Source organism: Anopheles moucheti, chromosome 3 (assembly GCF_943734755.1).
Source record: "Anopheles moucheti chromosome 3, idAnoMoucSN_F20_07, whole genome shotgun sequence".
Lineage (NCBI taxonomy): Eukaryota > Metazoa > Arthropoda > Insecta > Diptera > Culicidae > Anopheles > Anopheles moucheti.
Window position 1 is genome coordinate 6,908,189 of NC_069141.1, and position 16,482 is coordinate 6,924,670.

General features: G+C 43.2%; 5 protein-coding genes across 7 annotated transcripts in view; 2 read left to right on the forward strand and 3 right to left on the reverse strand.

The window, feature by feature from the left end:
- Positions 1-3,315, reverse strand: part of LOC128305257 (uncharacterized) — a 70,828-nt gene extending 67,513 nt beyond the window's left edge. The window contains exons 1-2 of the mRNA XM_053042624.1: positions 3,156-3,315; positions 382-529 (exon numbers count right to left, since the gene is read on the reverse strand). Coding sequence (XP_052898584.1) covers positions 382-529; positions 3,156-3,315 — 308 coding nt within the window. The remainder of the gene's footprint in view (positions 1-381; positions 530-3,155) is intronic.
- Positions 1-16,482, forward strand: part of LOC128305888 (nucleolar protein 4) — a 289,274-nt gene that overhangs the window by 206,087 nt on the left and 66,705 nt on the right. The gene's annotated exons all lie outside the window — the stretch shown is intronic.
- LOC128305269 (protein brambleberry-like) lies at positions 6,714-9,131 on the reverse strand. Its single transcript, XM_053042638.1, has 3 exons — positions 8,838-9,131; positions 8,686-8,777; positions 6,714-8,623 (listed from the first exon to the last, which is right to left on the reverse strand). The coding sequence occupies exons 1-3, from the start codon at positions 8,855-8,857 to the stop codon at positions 7,023-7,025; spliced, it is 1,713 nt and encodes a 570-aa protein (XP_052898598.1). The 5' UTR covers positions 8,858-9,131; the 3' UTR covers positions 6,714-7,022.
- LOC128305273 ((Lyso)-N-acylphosphatidylethanolamine lipase-like) lies at positions 9,243-12,293 on the reverse strand. 3 transcript variants are annotated; one of them, XM_053042644.1, is made up of 7 exons: positions 12,272-12,293; positions 11,686-12,126; positions 11,524-11,591; positions 10,915-11,296; positions 10,581-10,844; positions 10,315-10,501; positions 9,243-10,228 (listed from the first exon to the last, which is right to left on the reverse strand). In XM_053042644.1, the coding sequence occupies exons 2-7, from the start codon at positions 11,751-11,753 to the stop codon at positions 10,091-10,093; spliced, it is 1,107 nt and encodes a 368-aa protein (XP_052898604.1). In that variant the 5' UTR covers positions 11,754-12,126; positions 12,272-12,293; the 3' UTR covers positions 9,243-10,090. The 3 variants fall into 3 exon arrangements, with proteins under 3 accessions (XP_052898604.1, XP_052898605.1, XP_052898603.1); XM_053042645.1 differs by lacking the exon at positions 12,272-12,293 and adding an exon at positions 12,206-12,267; XM_053042643.1 differs by lacking the exon at positions 12,272-12,293 and having other exon boundaries at positions 11,686-12,253.
- LOC128305276 (heparin sulfate O-sulfotransferase) lies at positions 12,795-15,083 on the forward strand. Its single transcript, XM_053042650.1, has 4 exons — positions 12,795-13,119; positions 13,195-13,436; positions 13,509-13,594; positions 13,664-15,083. The coding sequence occupies exons 1-4, from the start codon at positions 12,990-12,992 to the stop codon at positions 14,286-14,288; spliced, it is 1,083 nt and encodes a 360-aa protein (XP_052898610.1). The 5' UTR covers positions 12,795-12,989; the 3' UTR covers positions 14,289-15,083.

A 16,482-nucleotide genomic window follows, 5' to 3' on the forward strand; every position in this document is an offset into this window, starting at 1 on the left:
GCTGTTGTGCGATACCAATATCCATATGTAGGATAAAAAGTTGTAAAATGTCTTACTTTTAAGTTGCTAATAAGCACTGTAAAGCTTCAATTGATATTAACAACACATACCATATAATATCGTCAAGTTATAAAATGCAATTAAACGTGACGATACCAAAATAAACGCCTAAACTCAAAGAACTCGTATCCTGGTCACGGCACCAAGAATAGTCGCAACATATTCTTACCGTACTCCGTGCGATATCAACCTGTCGCTAATGTCACTGAAAGAACATGTTAACAACCTTTTTCTATATATAGTAAACACAAAAATAAAACACCTGTACGGCTGCTGTACGGTGGAAAAGGGCAATAGATTCGCGTTGCTGCAGATGCTTACCTGTGCTCGTCCATGTAGACGCAGTTCTCGGTACGCTGTTCCATGCATCGAGGAGTGAACCGTGCCTCAAGGATCGCTATTTTCGACTCGAGATTTCCACACGTGAGCCGTATTTCGGTGTTGTAGCAGCCCCATTCCTCGATTACCTCTGCACGGACGACGTAGGTGAGTTGTTGTTGCAGGGCACGTTGTAGGGCACCAGCACAGTCGCGAATTTCCCATTTTCGAAGCAGCCGATGCACCAAGTTAAATGGAACGATAGTAAAGCGAATACGGAATGGTGTTAGAATTGAAAATGTGTTCAAAGTTCTCCATTTAAAAAAAAAACCCGAATTGTAATCCAAATCCAATCAACATCCGCCCTATCTCTCTCTATCTCTGCCCGAGTGACCCGTTGTCCCCAAGGTTAAGGAAATGGTAAATATTTTAGCTGTTTTAGACGACACAGTTTGAATCGGTTTTATTTTTTTCATTCGTTTTCTGCTCAATTCTCTATTTGCAGACAAAGTTTTACTGTCCCTAAAGGATACAGCTGGCAACGCTGGTCAGCTTGCGGGGTTGGTTTCTAATGTGATGCTTCATAATTATACCCAACACCATCGATGCCGCAAAAGTTGAGTCCCCAGAAGGGACTCCCGCAACAAAAGGACCAATCAGGCAGTGAAAGGTCAGGATGAGCATTTTGAAACACTATTCCACCATTAACATTCCACCTCTCTTAGTGGAAAGGTCAAAACCTTCGTATAACATTATTGTAAACTTTAAAGTCTTATACTAGCCGTTTAGATAAATGTCTTCAATGGTCACCAATTGAGCCGTTTCTGACAAAACCGATGTGAAAAACTTTAAAAGATACGAAATCGGAATAAGAAATTAAGCAATGAACCTAACGTAACGATCCGCAGGATGTATTTTTAAAGGACCCATTAGTATCCTTTGCATAAATCGTGAATATTAACCGGGTTTTTTTTCGAATAAACACAACGAAACCATATTAAAAACTGTCCTTTACAAACAAAACTCTTTCGTTTCCCTTACACACTCTGCACAGCAGACCGCACTGTTATTGTTTATTCTTTCCTCTTTAAAATTCCATTCAAACAACTCAGGACATAATAAATACGATTTACGATTATTCCCACACCAAAAACACAAGATTACACAATTTCCTCCCAACCCACCGGAGTTAACATTAATCCGCACCGTGCCCTTTGCACCCCAACCCACCCGCTCATATCCCTGGAGTGTCACGACCCAGACCTCCTTGAAATCCATAACCCTTCGCCAAGCAACAACCGGTGGCGGTGGTGTGTTTATGTGCATGTGCTTGATAATATTTGCACAGTCCTAAAGTTGAGCCTCATCCACTTCATCCACGCGCCCCATACCAGCAGTGGCACCGGCGAGAGCATCGTCACCCTCAGCGTTCGGGTAACCTTTTTTGATAACATTCACCCATTTCTCCCCCCAACCCCATTGAATTGGAACCCTTAAACAATTGTTATCCTCCAAGCCTAACCGAAATAAAATGTCCACCGCCAGTGCTTTCGTCCCACGTTACTGGGGACCACACCGCGGCTCCACACACACGTCGGAAAAAAAGGGTTTCGAAAACACTGCTGTTAATGGGACCTTTTTGGCGAAAAACCTTTGCGCTAACGGTAAGCGCACGGTTCCGAGACGGTTCTGGGTGAGTGATCGCTACCCATTTCCCCTTCCTGTACACCCGCCATCTGTACGTATGCAGTACTATGCAGGCTATGATCCTACCACCCCGGACACGTCAGCAAGGACATGGGACGTTATAAAATTCAGTACCACCACGGCTCGGTTACCAAACCAAGCAGCATTGGAAGGGATGATTTTATTTGTACATACACTCTGCAAGGACCTTCTCTCTGCACCTCAGCCCAGTGCTACCAATTCACTCAAGAAATACGGTCAATTTTATTGCCAACACCCCCGTCGAAGATGGAAGGGTTTCGGCAGACGAAGGCAAGGATAAGGTGCGAATTTAACAGCAATTGTGCGTAACTGAGCTGGTGGGGAGTCTTGCTGTATGGGCTCTAAATCCAGCATCATTTCGTCCGATTGATGGTATTATCCGACCGATACATCTGCGATAATTGCTTTATGCAATGCGGAACCTTTCTGACCCATAACCGTGAGCTAATTGACCGCATTATTTATCGTGGTAATAAACAAATAACCTATAGAATAATGCAGCAAAACAACGCAATGCTTCGTGGTTGCGTTCTGGACAATATTTAATCAACGGCACGCAGTTTTATAACATAAAGTTACATTGTTAAACTGTTATTTTGAATGTCGTTTGAATTTGAGCTTTCAAAATTGTTTGATTTGACAGTTGGTGATTCCTTACATGCTTAAATTTTGGAAAGTTATTAAGTTAAATAACACAGTCGAAGTTCGTTTGTGAAAACGAATCACAAATTTCGCAAAAGACATCGAACTGATAACCATCCTAAATCCATTTACAATTGTTCGGGAGAGAATGAACTAATTTCTTTTACAAAGATTTCCCTACAAGCACTTGGAGGGAACCTTAAAAAGAATTAATTACCATATCATTGCAATTTTACCCTATTCTGATTCTCATCCTCGGTACTCTGCTATCATATCGCAACGCATCTACAGGTATTCACTCTTCCGGAAGACCTACTTTCATACGGCAACGCACATACACCAGACACACTCGTGAGCCCCGGAGCCTGCACTTGACGTTGTGATGTCCTTTACCCTTTTTCGCTTACCTATGGGTGCTATCATCATCTCCTCCATCGCACTGTGAGCAAACGTGCTGCACCATCCGAGGACAAACGGAAGCATCAGTAACCGAATTCCCGACAATGAATGCCAGTGGGCAACTCCTTGAGCATTTCCGGCAGGATCTGTGCAACGTTTCGAAGCCATACTGCTTTATGCTGTTTGCTCTTTCCGGTTCACGGTATGGTTTTGATACGAAGTATTAACTACTGGCAGAGCACTTCCTGACTTGTTATGATGCTATGTTATGTTTCACATAAATAGTTGCAATAAATTAATTAAATATAGACCTCGTCCTGCCGATATCCGGCTCGGTCTGGTTTGATTCGATTAAATTAACCTTTTACACAATTTATTCGTCTTCTTCTGCCTCCAGTGATTGATATCCTTACGACACACTTTTACGGTTCTTTTACAGCTTCGTTACACACACCTTACACACCGCGAAACTGGTGAGCTAGCGAAATTCTTCCAATACCCCCACAAACTCCTGGATTGTGGTTGCCATGGTCCAGTAGGCTTTGGGGCAACGCATACTGAGCATCAATTGAACTGCACCACAACATCATGCTTTTTTTCTCGTTTTCCCTGTGCTTTCACTCTTATTGCACCTGCACAACACCGCGGTAAACACACACGTCACGCTATCAAGAGGGACTCCGTGTCCTTCATTCAGGCACATCCATCATCTCCTGCCTGCCACTAAATCTCAACACCATCATCACAACAGTTGCACAACTCTCCGCACAAGCAATGGAAAAAAATCCAACGATCAAATCTTACGAGTAACACTATCCCACGGATGGCAATGGTAACGTGAATTGGAAGAAACTACCAAACACTCTGCACGGACTACGCTGCCTCTCGACAAAAGCAATCAAGGAAGCAACATATCCCACCTCAAGGATGCTGTAACCGCACGGAGAGATGAAAACGCACTGGCACGCGCACACTGACGTACCCAAATTGTCGCTCACTTTCCACAACGGTACACACCAATGACGGCAGGTGGTAAGGACCACCTTTCAAAACAAGCATCACACACCGTGATACGCGCGTTTTGCACCACGGATCACACGACACAACCGACGACGCAACCGGTCTGCTTCATTCTGGACTGTCGTCGAGCAGAAACGTATCCTTCTGGGCCTTCTCCCTAGGAAGACTGCTGCCGGTATGCGGCTACACCACGAACCGCAACCGAACCAAACCGGCCAGAAGGGTCGACCTTCTGAAGTACGGCCGAAAGGGAAATAAACATCCGAACGGTACGGGCGCCAGAACGCATGTGCCGGGAGCGAACACACTTCCTCCATCAGGTTGCGGGTCGTGTTGTTGTGTGTCGGTTGCTCTCCCATCTCTAACCTTGCCACAGCATAACAACCCCTCGCGACACAATTTCCACCCTCGCCGTCTTTCATTTATCGCGCCGTAGTTGTTTTTATGCTCTCATCTCATGTCCGCTCTATTTGTGTTTTGATGCTTCTAAACAAGCGTGCTAGAGATTGAACCGTTTGGATAAAGTGGTTAGTGTGCTGGATTGTCAATGCACAGCGAACGAGGTATATAAGTTCAAATCTCAAGAATTTGAAGAGATGATAAAAATATTTATTATCCCCTTGTTTATCCCAGAATAATTTATACATTTCTACTTTATTATATGTATTTTCGTGGCATGAAAGGATTATTTTCATTATTCTAGAACAAAATTTCCAGAAGGACACATATTGATGCTGGGGTTTTTCTTCACAGAAGAATCAATTTCCCCATGCAGTATTGAGAGAGGGAGAGAGTAGGAAAATGTGTGAGAGTAGAATATTCTCGCGAGAATGTACTCAGCGAGGGGAAATTCCAAACGAAGATTCTTCATGCTCACCACCTGCTAAAATTCTCATGTTCATTCAGTAAAGACACAGTACGGGACAAGTAAAAGACAACACGTAAAAATTCACCTCAAAAAAATATTTTAAATATCATGTTGTTCGACAGGATCATTTAATTTGATTGTAAACGTTCTCTCCAAATGCTTAAAGTAAATTAACCTTTTGATATCAAATTAAAGGATGAATAATAAAGTTAATTCAAACAATGACGAAAACCTGTTTCTGCTCCCATTACATTCATAATTTTATGCTTTACTGCCACCATTCCTTTCCTATTCCACCATTCCCTTCTCTTTCCATTCCGACTCTTAAGGACCTTGTTTGGCAATTTGCAAGTGTATCAGATTTTCGAATCTTTCTTCCTCGCTTCACACGCATGGTACGTTCCAGCCTTTTTATTTAACCGCGAATAATATGTTTGAGCAAAAAAAAAAAAACAATAAGAACGCACAGCATCAAGCACACGAGTCCGTTGTAAACAGTTTGTTGCATAGGACAACCAACCAAAAATCCAAACATTGATTTCCCGTCCCATGAAGAGGTTCCGTTATTGGTGTGCAAATGCTCTTCTTCATTCTTTTATTGTTCTTGCTGCCCGCATGACTAAAAACATCGGAAACATCCGCAGCATCCAGGACGGATGTACATCCCGTACCCGTGGATGTTTTGAACAATGAAATGGATATGTTTTTTTAATACCATAACAAAACGTTTCGTTGTTCTTCCAACTGGGATATTTTTTAGCTTAAAAAGTATGACGCTTTCAAAACTGTTGAAACATAACATACTGTGTTGTGTCTGTGTGGATTAGAATTAATTTTGCCTTGAATAATGAAAATCCTATATCCGGTAGAGAGGCGAACGGATGATAGTGCGAGTGAAGTTTATTCAATACACTTCCCCACACCTTCACGTCACCATGGCAACGTCGGATACAAGCATGAGCAACAAGGATATGATCCAGCCAAGGAAGAATGATAGTTGTACCCATGCCACCCATATAGAACCAGCGGCGTTCTCACTAAAACCAAGCGATTCACATCGCGATAGGAAATAGCTGCAACATTCCGATACATGTCTACAGGCAACAGTGTGAAAACGGCGTTCATTTTTGCTTTTTCCAGCATTTCCACACTGCGTTGGATAAAGGACTTGCAGGACTGTCGGTAGTTGCTATCGAACGGGCCTGTTATTTCCGCTCCATCTTATCAACAGTCTGCGATCATGAATTGTGTACACTGTACGGCAAAACAGTCTGTTTTTAATTAATAAACCTTTGCGACAAATAAAGTGTGTGTGTGAGGTTTTAAATTAAAATCAATTGTAAAGCATGCAATTTGTGTACAGATTGGTGTGTATAATAAATTTTAACTATTAGAAGAAAAAAATAGATGAATATTACCCTAACTATTTGTATAGACGAACTAAGCGACTTTCTTTCAAAACTTGCTCTTGGTAGAATGATTGCTATTTGATTTTACTCTTCACCACTTAATTTATTGCTAAACTTGAACATGATTTCACGTTAACTTCTTGTACTATAAATTTGATTGTTTGCTGTATTAAAAGTGTCAATAAAACTATGACAATTAATGAAACCTTCTGAAATCTGAAATGAAATCTCATCAAAAACACATAGCACAAAGCTAAAATATACAAGCAAAGGTAAAACAATAAATTATCTTAAATGAGCTTTAGCTGCTTTGAACCAATTAATAAATCTACATTTAATTCTATCTGCCTCAAACACACAATAAAATTATAGTAAAAGCAACAAAATTTTGCACTATCGAACTCAATCAAATCAATTCGAAAAAGTATTAAATTTAATTGTCAATCCTTCCGAACTGCCTGATTCATTCTGCCTGAGGTATTTTTTAACGGCGAGGTAAAGCAAATCATGGAACAATTATTTGAAACATAAACTCAGCGAACTTAAACCAAAATTATACTACCACCTCTACTTACCTTTCACAATCCTCTGGGTTCGTGCAGGCGGCAAAACTCTGTTCCAGCTAGTGCAAAACCTCGACAACGGTCACCACGAAGCGTTATAGCGGTACAGTGCTGTCGTTCGCCAAATGATGCCTCCAGTGGAGTTACACTACGTCTACGAAAATCATCACCAAACCGTGAAACACTTCGTCTAATGGAATCCAAACCGTTGGAGCTGGTCGACTGTTCCCTTGTGACACTTTTCCTACGTTGCATCGAACCATGATCGTACACTTCATCGACATCTTCATCACTTTCATGGGCGGGACGTGATCGCCTACTGGGAGAGCTACGTTCGTTTACATTTCGATTTCTATTTTTTGGCGTTTCTTCTACTGCTGCTGCCGCTGAAGAATCACGCAATGCGATAAATTTCATAACCGAGCGTGCCAATAAATCTACAACAGTTACACATCCCAATCCAATCGTTAGCCGCAGCAAATCCGGTTCGAATAATTCCAACAATCCACCGATCAGATTTCCCGGCACGGCAACAATAAAAATAACTCGCAACAGTTTGTCCGCACCGACAAATGCGAGACAAATCATACCCAGTAAAAGGTAGCCCAGGTGCATGAGGATCACATTCAGCTTCGGGAGAATGTTTTCGCTACCACCGATCTTTTCCATCAGCCAAGCTAACTGACGGTTAAAATCTTGCTGCAGGTTTTTGAGCGATTCGAGCATATTGGCTACCGTGGCGTTGATGCGCTGCACCTGCTCCAATGTATACCGGTACTGTTCTTCTACCGCACGATGATGTGATGTAAAGTGAACTCCAGTTTGTTCTATTTTGGCCGCTATTTCTGCCGCATTCGCTTCCAATCGCTCCAGGTCAGTTAATAGTGAGTCGTGGTTCACTTTGCTCTGCTTCGATTGTATTTCCAACTGGATCACACTATCGGCTATGCGATTGCGTAGATCGGTCAACAGCATTGCGACTTCTTGTTGGCCAGCCTTTATAAGACCCTTTTCACGCAACAAATCGCGATAGTTTGACTCAACCTTCGCACGGTGCACCTCGGATAGCTTCATTATATCGCCCTGTTGTTGCATTATTCGTTCATTGTTGCCTTCCGTATCGTCAGCCACTTTCTTTGAGATTGTTTGCAACTTTTGCTGACTCTCAGCCAGTTCGTCCATTAGCCGTACCTGCTCATGGGCCGTAGTCATGAGCTTATTTACCGTCAGCTCGGTAAGTCCACGGAACTGTTCGTGGCGTACGCTAGCACAAACCGCCTTCGCACGATTCGTAATTAAATGATACGCGTTCCACGTATTAGGATCCATCCTTTCGGTACACTGGCTTAGAGACATTTCATCCGTACAGGGAAACACCGGACGACCTTCCGAATCGGACTGACAGTTGAGAAGCCACACAGAAAGTTTTCCCAGCTGTTCAGCGTTTAGCTCGTGGCAGGATTTTTTCAACTTCAAAATAATGCGATGGTGGCAGAGATCCAGTTTGGAGAGGTGCGTGCCGATCCATTTGGAAGCTTCTCGGATAAAGCTTTCCTCACCATTGGTTAGCTCGTACGGTACCGAAGGAAGAGAATCCACTGCCGTTGAAGCATCACCTGTAAGGTGGAACATTACAATAAATTCTTTTTTTCTGTCGTTTTTCATTTATCTCCTGTACCGTTCTCTTCTGTTGGCCATATATATTCAAGAAACGAAGCAGTGGCTGGCCTTAAGCCTGTGACCAGCAGTAAAAGAATGATAGAAGCCGTACTGCAATTAGAAACAGGGTTATTTACTTCATTTTTACGAAAAATGGGGAATAGTTGTTACCTTTTGCTGTTCACCAACATGTTGTACGCATTGATCCTGGCGTAGGGAAAAGATTTTCGCACAAATGACCCCAAGGTTGAAATTTATTTTTGTACACCGAATGGTGATCTCTCCCCCGCTGAGCTAACCTTCAGCTCTCTAGCAGGGTCAAAAACGAACTCCTTCGAAACATTGTAAAACTCTACCTACAAAATAATAATTTAACTGTTTATTACTTAATCTAATGGCGTGAAATGAATTAACTCTGAACTAAATAAACAGCAATTAAATAAAAAGGAACGAAACTTGCGCGCGAGTATCGTAATCGAAGGAAAGTAAATAAACAAATGTCATTCTTTATTATGACAGCCCATTTCGCTACCATGTAAATTTTCGCTTTATTTCGCCAGAATTTAAAAATAAGTGGGAACAATACGTTGAGACAATACGTCGCACTTGATCACGTTTTGTTACCAAATCACAACGTTGCACAGAAAAGCATAGTCGCAATTGTTTCGTTATACTGATGTTTGCCAACTTTATTACTTCCGTTTTGTAAGACGCTAGTCATTATCGCTCAAACCCGTAGGTAAAATCTAGTTCGTAAAAAGAAAACAAAAACACAAAATTACACACGCCGTATGGTTAACAAAACTGCTGCTGGGCAGAGATTATATAAAATGCATTCTCTTCAAAAGATTGTACTAAAACAACGTTTCACTAATGTTATCACTTCATCTGGGATGAATCCAATTCTGGAAGGGTGCACGCCACAGGTGCACACAGGCTTTGTTGTAACTATGTTTATCGTCGGGGGTCCTCGCTTCTCGGAACATGGGAATCAAAAACCTGACATCATTGGAAGCGTGGCTTATAAAATATTGTGTGTGCCGTTCTTGTTTTTTGTGCTTCTGTCTGTTTGCAAAAAACACAGATGGACGCTCTTCGTATTTGTTGACTTCTCTAGCTTTTTTCGCTGTCGCTACTTCATCACACTCTCGTTCTATAGAACAAAATACTGTTTTTGCTTAAACACGTGGAGTATATAATAGGAGAGCGTTTTATGGTGTGTTTCACTTGGGTTTCGTAAGGTAACTATCGCTCGTACTAGTGTGTGCAGTTCTCCAGCTGTCCGTTTGCGTTAGCTGGCAGTAGAAAGGTACATTATTTCGAGGCATTCTTTTCAAGTGATGGCATATTTCGTCGCTCTAAAATCTACACAGGCATGGAACTCGACTGGGAGGGAAGGGAGATGCGGAGGCGGGGATACTAGTTCACTCCTCCGCCACAAGCTCGGTCACTTTGCTTTGTGCGTTGATACGTTTGTCGTACGTGAAGCAAGCTTCGTTGACATGCTGGTTGAAAATATCCGGAAAGTCCGCATACAAATGATGACTAGCATTATCGATTATCTGCAAACGGACAACAGCAATAATGTAATGCGTATTGGGGGAGATAAATTTGATTACCACACCGAGAACTTGTGTGTTTGTATTACCTTGACTTTTACGAAACAACCGGCACGCTTCTCCTTCGTCACTTCACCTGCTTCAAAATCAATCCAAGATTCGGATCCGTAAATGAATGTCATGGGTATGGTGGGATCGATTTGGTCGATTCGCTTCAACATCGGGTTGATTGGCCAACCAAAGTTTTTCTGTATCGCACAGAAACCACTTTCACCGCTGGGAAATTAAGGGAGAGAAAGAGAGTGTGAAGGCAATAAAAAATCTGTTCTGCAGTGTTCTCTCCAAAACCACTTACGAAGGTTTCTGTGCGTTGACGAGATGGAGATAGTCCGCCACAATCCGTTCGTCCGGTACGATTCCTTCGAACCGCGAAGTAATATCTGTCCGCCGACGACTCAAAAGCCAAGCCGCAGTCGGACCGGCCATACGTACAACCGTCAATGGGTAAAAATTCATCTTCCGTGCCGTCCGATAGAGAATTCTTATCCAATATTTTCGCTTAATTCTCGGTGGTGTTTCCATGAAACCCCAAGGATCGGCTAAAATCAAACCGGCCACTCTGGAGGGTCGACCGTAGATACAGCTTATTAGAAAGGGGAACATTCTCTACAAACTTCATGGACACTTACCGCTGTGGATGTGTGATGGCGTAACTGCAGGCCAGGTAACCACCCATCGAATGACCCAGGATATACATTCGCTCCAAACCCATCGCCACACGCCAAGCTTCGATTGATGCGACAAATTGTCGTTCTGCCGCGATCGGATCGGCATCATACTTCGGATGGGAGCTTCGCCCAAAGCCCAGTATATCGATGGCATACATTGGCCGATGGTCTGCAATCGCATCCAGATTTAACACCCACAGTCCAACACCGGCCCCGAGACCGTGGAGCAACAGGACGGGAATATTTTCGGATTCCCGGTTCAGTGCCACCGTCCGTATCTTATCGTTCGTCCCGACACACTGACCTACTTCGACAAAGATACTTTCAAAGGGTTTTCGAAGAGCTGGCCGAGAAAATAACATAAAAAGAAACACCTTTGTGAGCACATAGTGCATTGATTTGGCCCTTGCCCCCTGAGGGAAGGACAACAAGTTGGCTAGCGCATAACGCTGATGAAGAAACTTGTTTGCACAGTAAACAAACAACACAGTTTCTTGCGCGAGCGCACCATCCCTTCCACAGGTAGTTGCTACCATGCGGGGTTCTACATGCACACTCCGTTCTACCAACCTGACAGCAGCGTTTCTTCCACTTCTTCGAGTTTGGAACTGGAGTAGCGGGTCCATTTGTGCAACAATCTGCGGGGTAAAGAAACCAGGATAAAGGGGGAGAAGATGTCACCAATGAAATCAATTGCTTTGCTTCTAGATGCATCCACCAAACGTGACTCACCTCTGCTCCGACCGCTTGTCCTCACAAGCTTCGTATGATTTCGATGGTACATTTCTTGTTCGCGTCATGGTTCTCTCCAAAACAAGCAGCTACTAATGTTGGCACAAAATCTGTCTGAATTCAGGTCTGGCAGCTGGCCACTGTATAATCAGAGAATAATCCACCAACACCGAATACTGTGATCTGTTCCGATGCGTCTGCTAAACCACCGCCGAAATACTGATACGGATACTAGAGCGCGAACACAACCACCACCGCCGCTGCTTATCGCATCGGGCGCGACTTTTGGTGCGTTAATTTGCTATACAACACTTGCGAAAAGCTATCGCCACGAACGAACCCCCGTACGCGAACCAATTGCTGTTCTATGCTGTTGCCCTTCTTCGTCCGATCAGCATAGCTATACACCGGTTGTGAAGGTGATGCCGATGCGATGATGGCCTGCAATGGAAGTATGCCCGAGAACGAGAATGAGAGATAATTTGCCCGTTCGTTCGACTCGTTGCCAGGCTGTCCCCACCCGATCCGGGGCTTAATTGTTAATCCGTCGTGTCTGACGGATCTCCGTTTTTGCGATTTTTCTTACCAGCAACACCAAAGGCAACAACCTTGGACAACTGCTCCAATAAACATAGTCGCACGGAGGGATGTCTAAAGGTCATAATTGTGTGTTTTTACTAAAATAGTATTTTATAACATTAATCAATCACAGCCACAAATTAGGTCAATCTTGTTCAAAAGTGATTAGGGCTAACAATATTATAAATTCTTTGATTTCATAATCTGCTTTTCCACCCCGGTACTAGAACCTAACAACCGTTCCAAACTCAAGATACGTACGCAGCCCAATTGATTCCGCTCCTGCTTGCAATATTTATTTGAACACAATCGAAATTAGTAGTGATCTACACTCAAGTTTTCTACATTTATAAAAAATGCACCATATTCAAACAATTATTCCAAGAATTTATTAAACTTCTCTGCGAAAAGAACTGACGAGAAACTTTGAAAACACACCGTTCCGGTGCACCCATCACTACAACCAAATGTCAAATTAGAAAGTAAACATTCACGCACATCAAATCAAATTGTTATCGTCGTGACACAATCTGAAGAAAACACGTAGAATGTTAAACAAGATAGGAATAATGCTGCCCGCAATTGTGCTTCTGTGTAATTCCCAGTAGTCCTAAACATCCTAAAACGCTTCGCCCAATTCTACATAACATTAGTAAAGCTACCACCAGCAACGCAACAACGCCAAGCCATCGAAGGAATTAGATCCTGCCAGGACAGGAACGGAAATGATAACAGCAAAATACTTCTTTCTGCTTATATTGATTACTGCGGGTTTTGCGTTCATTCTACTGTATCACTGGTTCTCGACAAAGGTTATTCTTGCCGATAAGCAGCTAACGATTCATCTTGCTGAAGGTAAGTTTGGAGTTCCGAAAAATGTTACCATTGATAAGAGTAATTGGCACCACTATCGTGCACACACTCGGGCAGGAAACAATGAGCAACTGATACACAGCAACATCAATCATTGGCAAACGGCCACGGCAAAGGTGGACGACAGCACGACCTATCGGAACTATGATGAACAATTTGTGATAATTTACAACCGGGTGCCGAAGACTGGCAGCACCAGCTTCGTTAATCTTACGTATGATCTATGCAAGAAGAATGCATTCCACGTACTGCACATTAACATTACCGCCAACATGCACGTACTGTCGTTGCCCAATCAGGTAAGTGGTTACTGAAACGGCCAACATTAACAGTGTGTTGCCGATTATGATTAATCATTCTCTTTTGCTCAGGTCAAGTTTGTGCGCAACATAACCGCTTGGGATAGCATGAAACCTGCCTTCTACCATGGACACATGGCTTTCTTAGACTTTTCAAAGTACTGTTTGGAGCTAAATATCGGCTTAGTAGAAAACAAATTATATACAGCCCCTACTTTTTGTTTCAGATTCGGTATGCCGTCGAAACCGCTGTACATTAATCTCATCAGGCAGCCGCTCGATCGGCTAGTATCCTACTACTACTTCCTGCGCTACGGCGACGACTATAGGCCCTATCTCGTACGACATCGAGCCGGTGATACGATGACGTTCGACGAGTGTGTCGCGCGGCAGAAGCCAGACTGTGATCCCACAAACATGTGGCTCCAGATACCGTTCTTTTGCGGGCACCATGCCGAATGTTGGAACCCTGGTAGCAGCTGGGCTCTCGAACAGGCGAAGCGCAATCTCGTCAACGAGTACTTCCTAGTCGGGCTGACCGAGGAGATGGATGAGTTTATCGAACTGCTAGAACTGTCGCTTCCCCGCCTGTACAAAGGTGCGGTATCACATTTTCAAAAGTCGAACAAATCGCACCTGCGCAAAACTAAATCGAAGGTTGAGCCGGCGGAAGAAACGGTAGCCAAAATTAAGGAATCGGCCGTGTGGCAGATGGAGAACGAGCTGTACGAGTTCGCGCGCGATCAGTTCCATTTCGTGCAGAAGAAGCTCCGCACGCCAGGCAGGAACGTGATGCAGGATTTCATGTACGAGAAAATTAAACCAAATCCAAACGGCGCCGCCAAGAACTGATATAGGAACCGGGATCCCCGCAAGGTGAAATCTCCCAAACGGCGTCGGGAGAAGATTTGAGCGGGACCCATAAAGAAGCAAATCGGGATGAATGCATGCTTGTGAAACGGGTGGATTTCCTGAATGTGTGTGTGTGTGTATGTGTGTGCGAGAGATAGAGAGAAAGAGAGTATGTGACCAATGTGCGTATGTTTGTTGTTCTTTAGGTGTACGTGATTAGATTAGCGCGAAAAAGACACGGAGAAGAGACAGAATCTCATGTACAATCTCTACGCGGTTCGAGATAGGCTAAAAACATTGTTGATTAATTGTAATTTTGTTTTCCTTAGTGGCAGCTTCACACAACGCTAAAGCTAAGCTTACCCATCATGTCTCTTTGCTCGCTCACACAATAGAACTACGAACTGATCGGTCGTCAAACTCACGATGGGCTTATATATTTCAAATAGGCATAAGGATTATTTTTACGTTAGTCAATTCTCACACGCTTCATCAGCATTGTTTCTCTTCATGCGATCATTTCGTTAAGTTTATCGTACAACAAATGCTCACCGCACCGCAAAAGACAACTTAACTCATTCCTATCGTACCGTATCCAGTTTCCTACTAAACAAACCGTTCGGATGATTAGACGCGATCTTCAATCATGCACGAGTATAAAAAAGACGTATTTGCGACAGTTTTGATAGCGAAGTAAAACAGCTTACCTATGTAAGGATTAGGCAATTAATGATAACATAACCAAAACGCAAGACGCATACAATAACTAAATGAATAAAAGAAATATTTTTATTAAGCACTAAATATAGTCTACACACGAACGCGTATAATTTTAAGACAACCGGCAAAGTAAACCGGATCGTCAGATACGTTGCGGTCTCTCGTAGAGGTTTTCACTACTTTACTCAGGAAATTAGCACCACGTGAGATAACGATATGCCCTGTTTGTGGACCCTTATGCGGGGTTTGTTCTGCCATTGTTTCTTTACGCTTGTTCCGTGTCAGAATGGTCACCGATTACACCCGAGAACCTTTTGACTGGCCCCATCTGCTAAGGTGTAATTAACTATCTCTCCCATTTGCTGAACTTTGTTGATTGCTAGGTTTTTTTTACCGCCTTCTGACCAGAAGTCAATCGTTCGCTCGTTTGCTGAACGTACGAGAAACGTGCCGTAAAGATGTAAGTCTACCCAGGTAGGCAGTTAAGATGATCCGATTTGTAGGAAGGGGAATACGGGGCGTTAATGCTCATCATTCTCCGGAAAACAAATGAACGTTAATATACGCACATTCACTCACTTCAGCTCGTGTTTATACTGCCAACGCTGTTCTGTACCACACGTTTCGTTTCCGTGTTCGCGCAAGTGCCTGGGTGCAAGTGGGTGAACTGTGCGCGGGCCACACGGGTGTATCTGATTAACCTAAAAATAATGATAACATCCTACCCCACTGTACTTTGGTACTGCCCATTGCGGAAAACCACTCGGGTACTGTTGTACAATGTGGTGGCAACTCGTACATCGAAACATCAGGTTTGATAGGTTTGAAATGTCTTGAAGCAGGTTTTGGAAACATGTCTACTGATTGACTGACGGGAAGAAAATTTCCTATCACATTGTTATTGTAGTTCCTGGCCACACGTAGCCCCCGAACAGCGCCGTCTTCTGTACAATATAGGTACCACTCACCGTTGCTAACGTCTTTAGATAGTTAGTGACATCTACTAAAGATCCTGACAGTAGTGAATGATACACTGTAGAAGAATGCTACACTCTTCACTCCACCAAAAAAAAACACAACAGGAAACGACCTCCAATTTCTTAGATTATTTACTTCTTTGTACCATATAAATTTTAAATTTTTAAAACGACTTTTTTCTCAACCTGCAACAGTTGGTTTGGTTGCAATCTTCCGCATTTTATCAAGGAAGGAGGTCAGTCAGCGCTGTTTTGTTTGCGATCGCCATTCCATTAGCACGATTGTTCACAGCTGAACTTCCGTTTCTCACAGCATTACCACTCTTATCCGTAATTCCTCTTGATGTAATGTTGCGTGCATGCGATTACTCATTTTTTCTACTTGCAACGAAATATCTGCGCGCTTATTTCACGTGCCCGAGCCATTGCGTGAACGAACGCACTGAGAGAACGCTGTCTGTTGGGTTTTAATGATCTGAGGAGCGAATTGCGAGCTT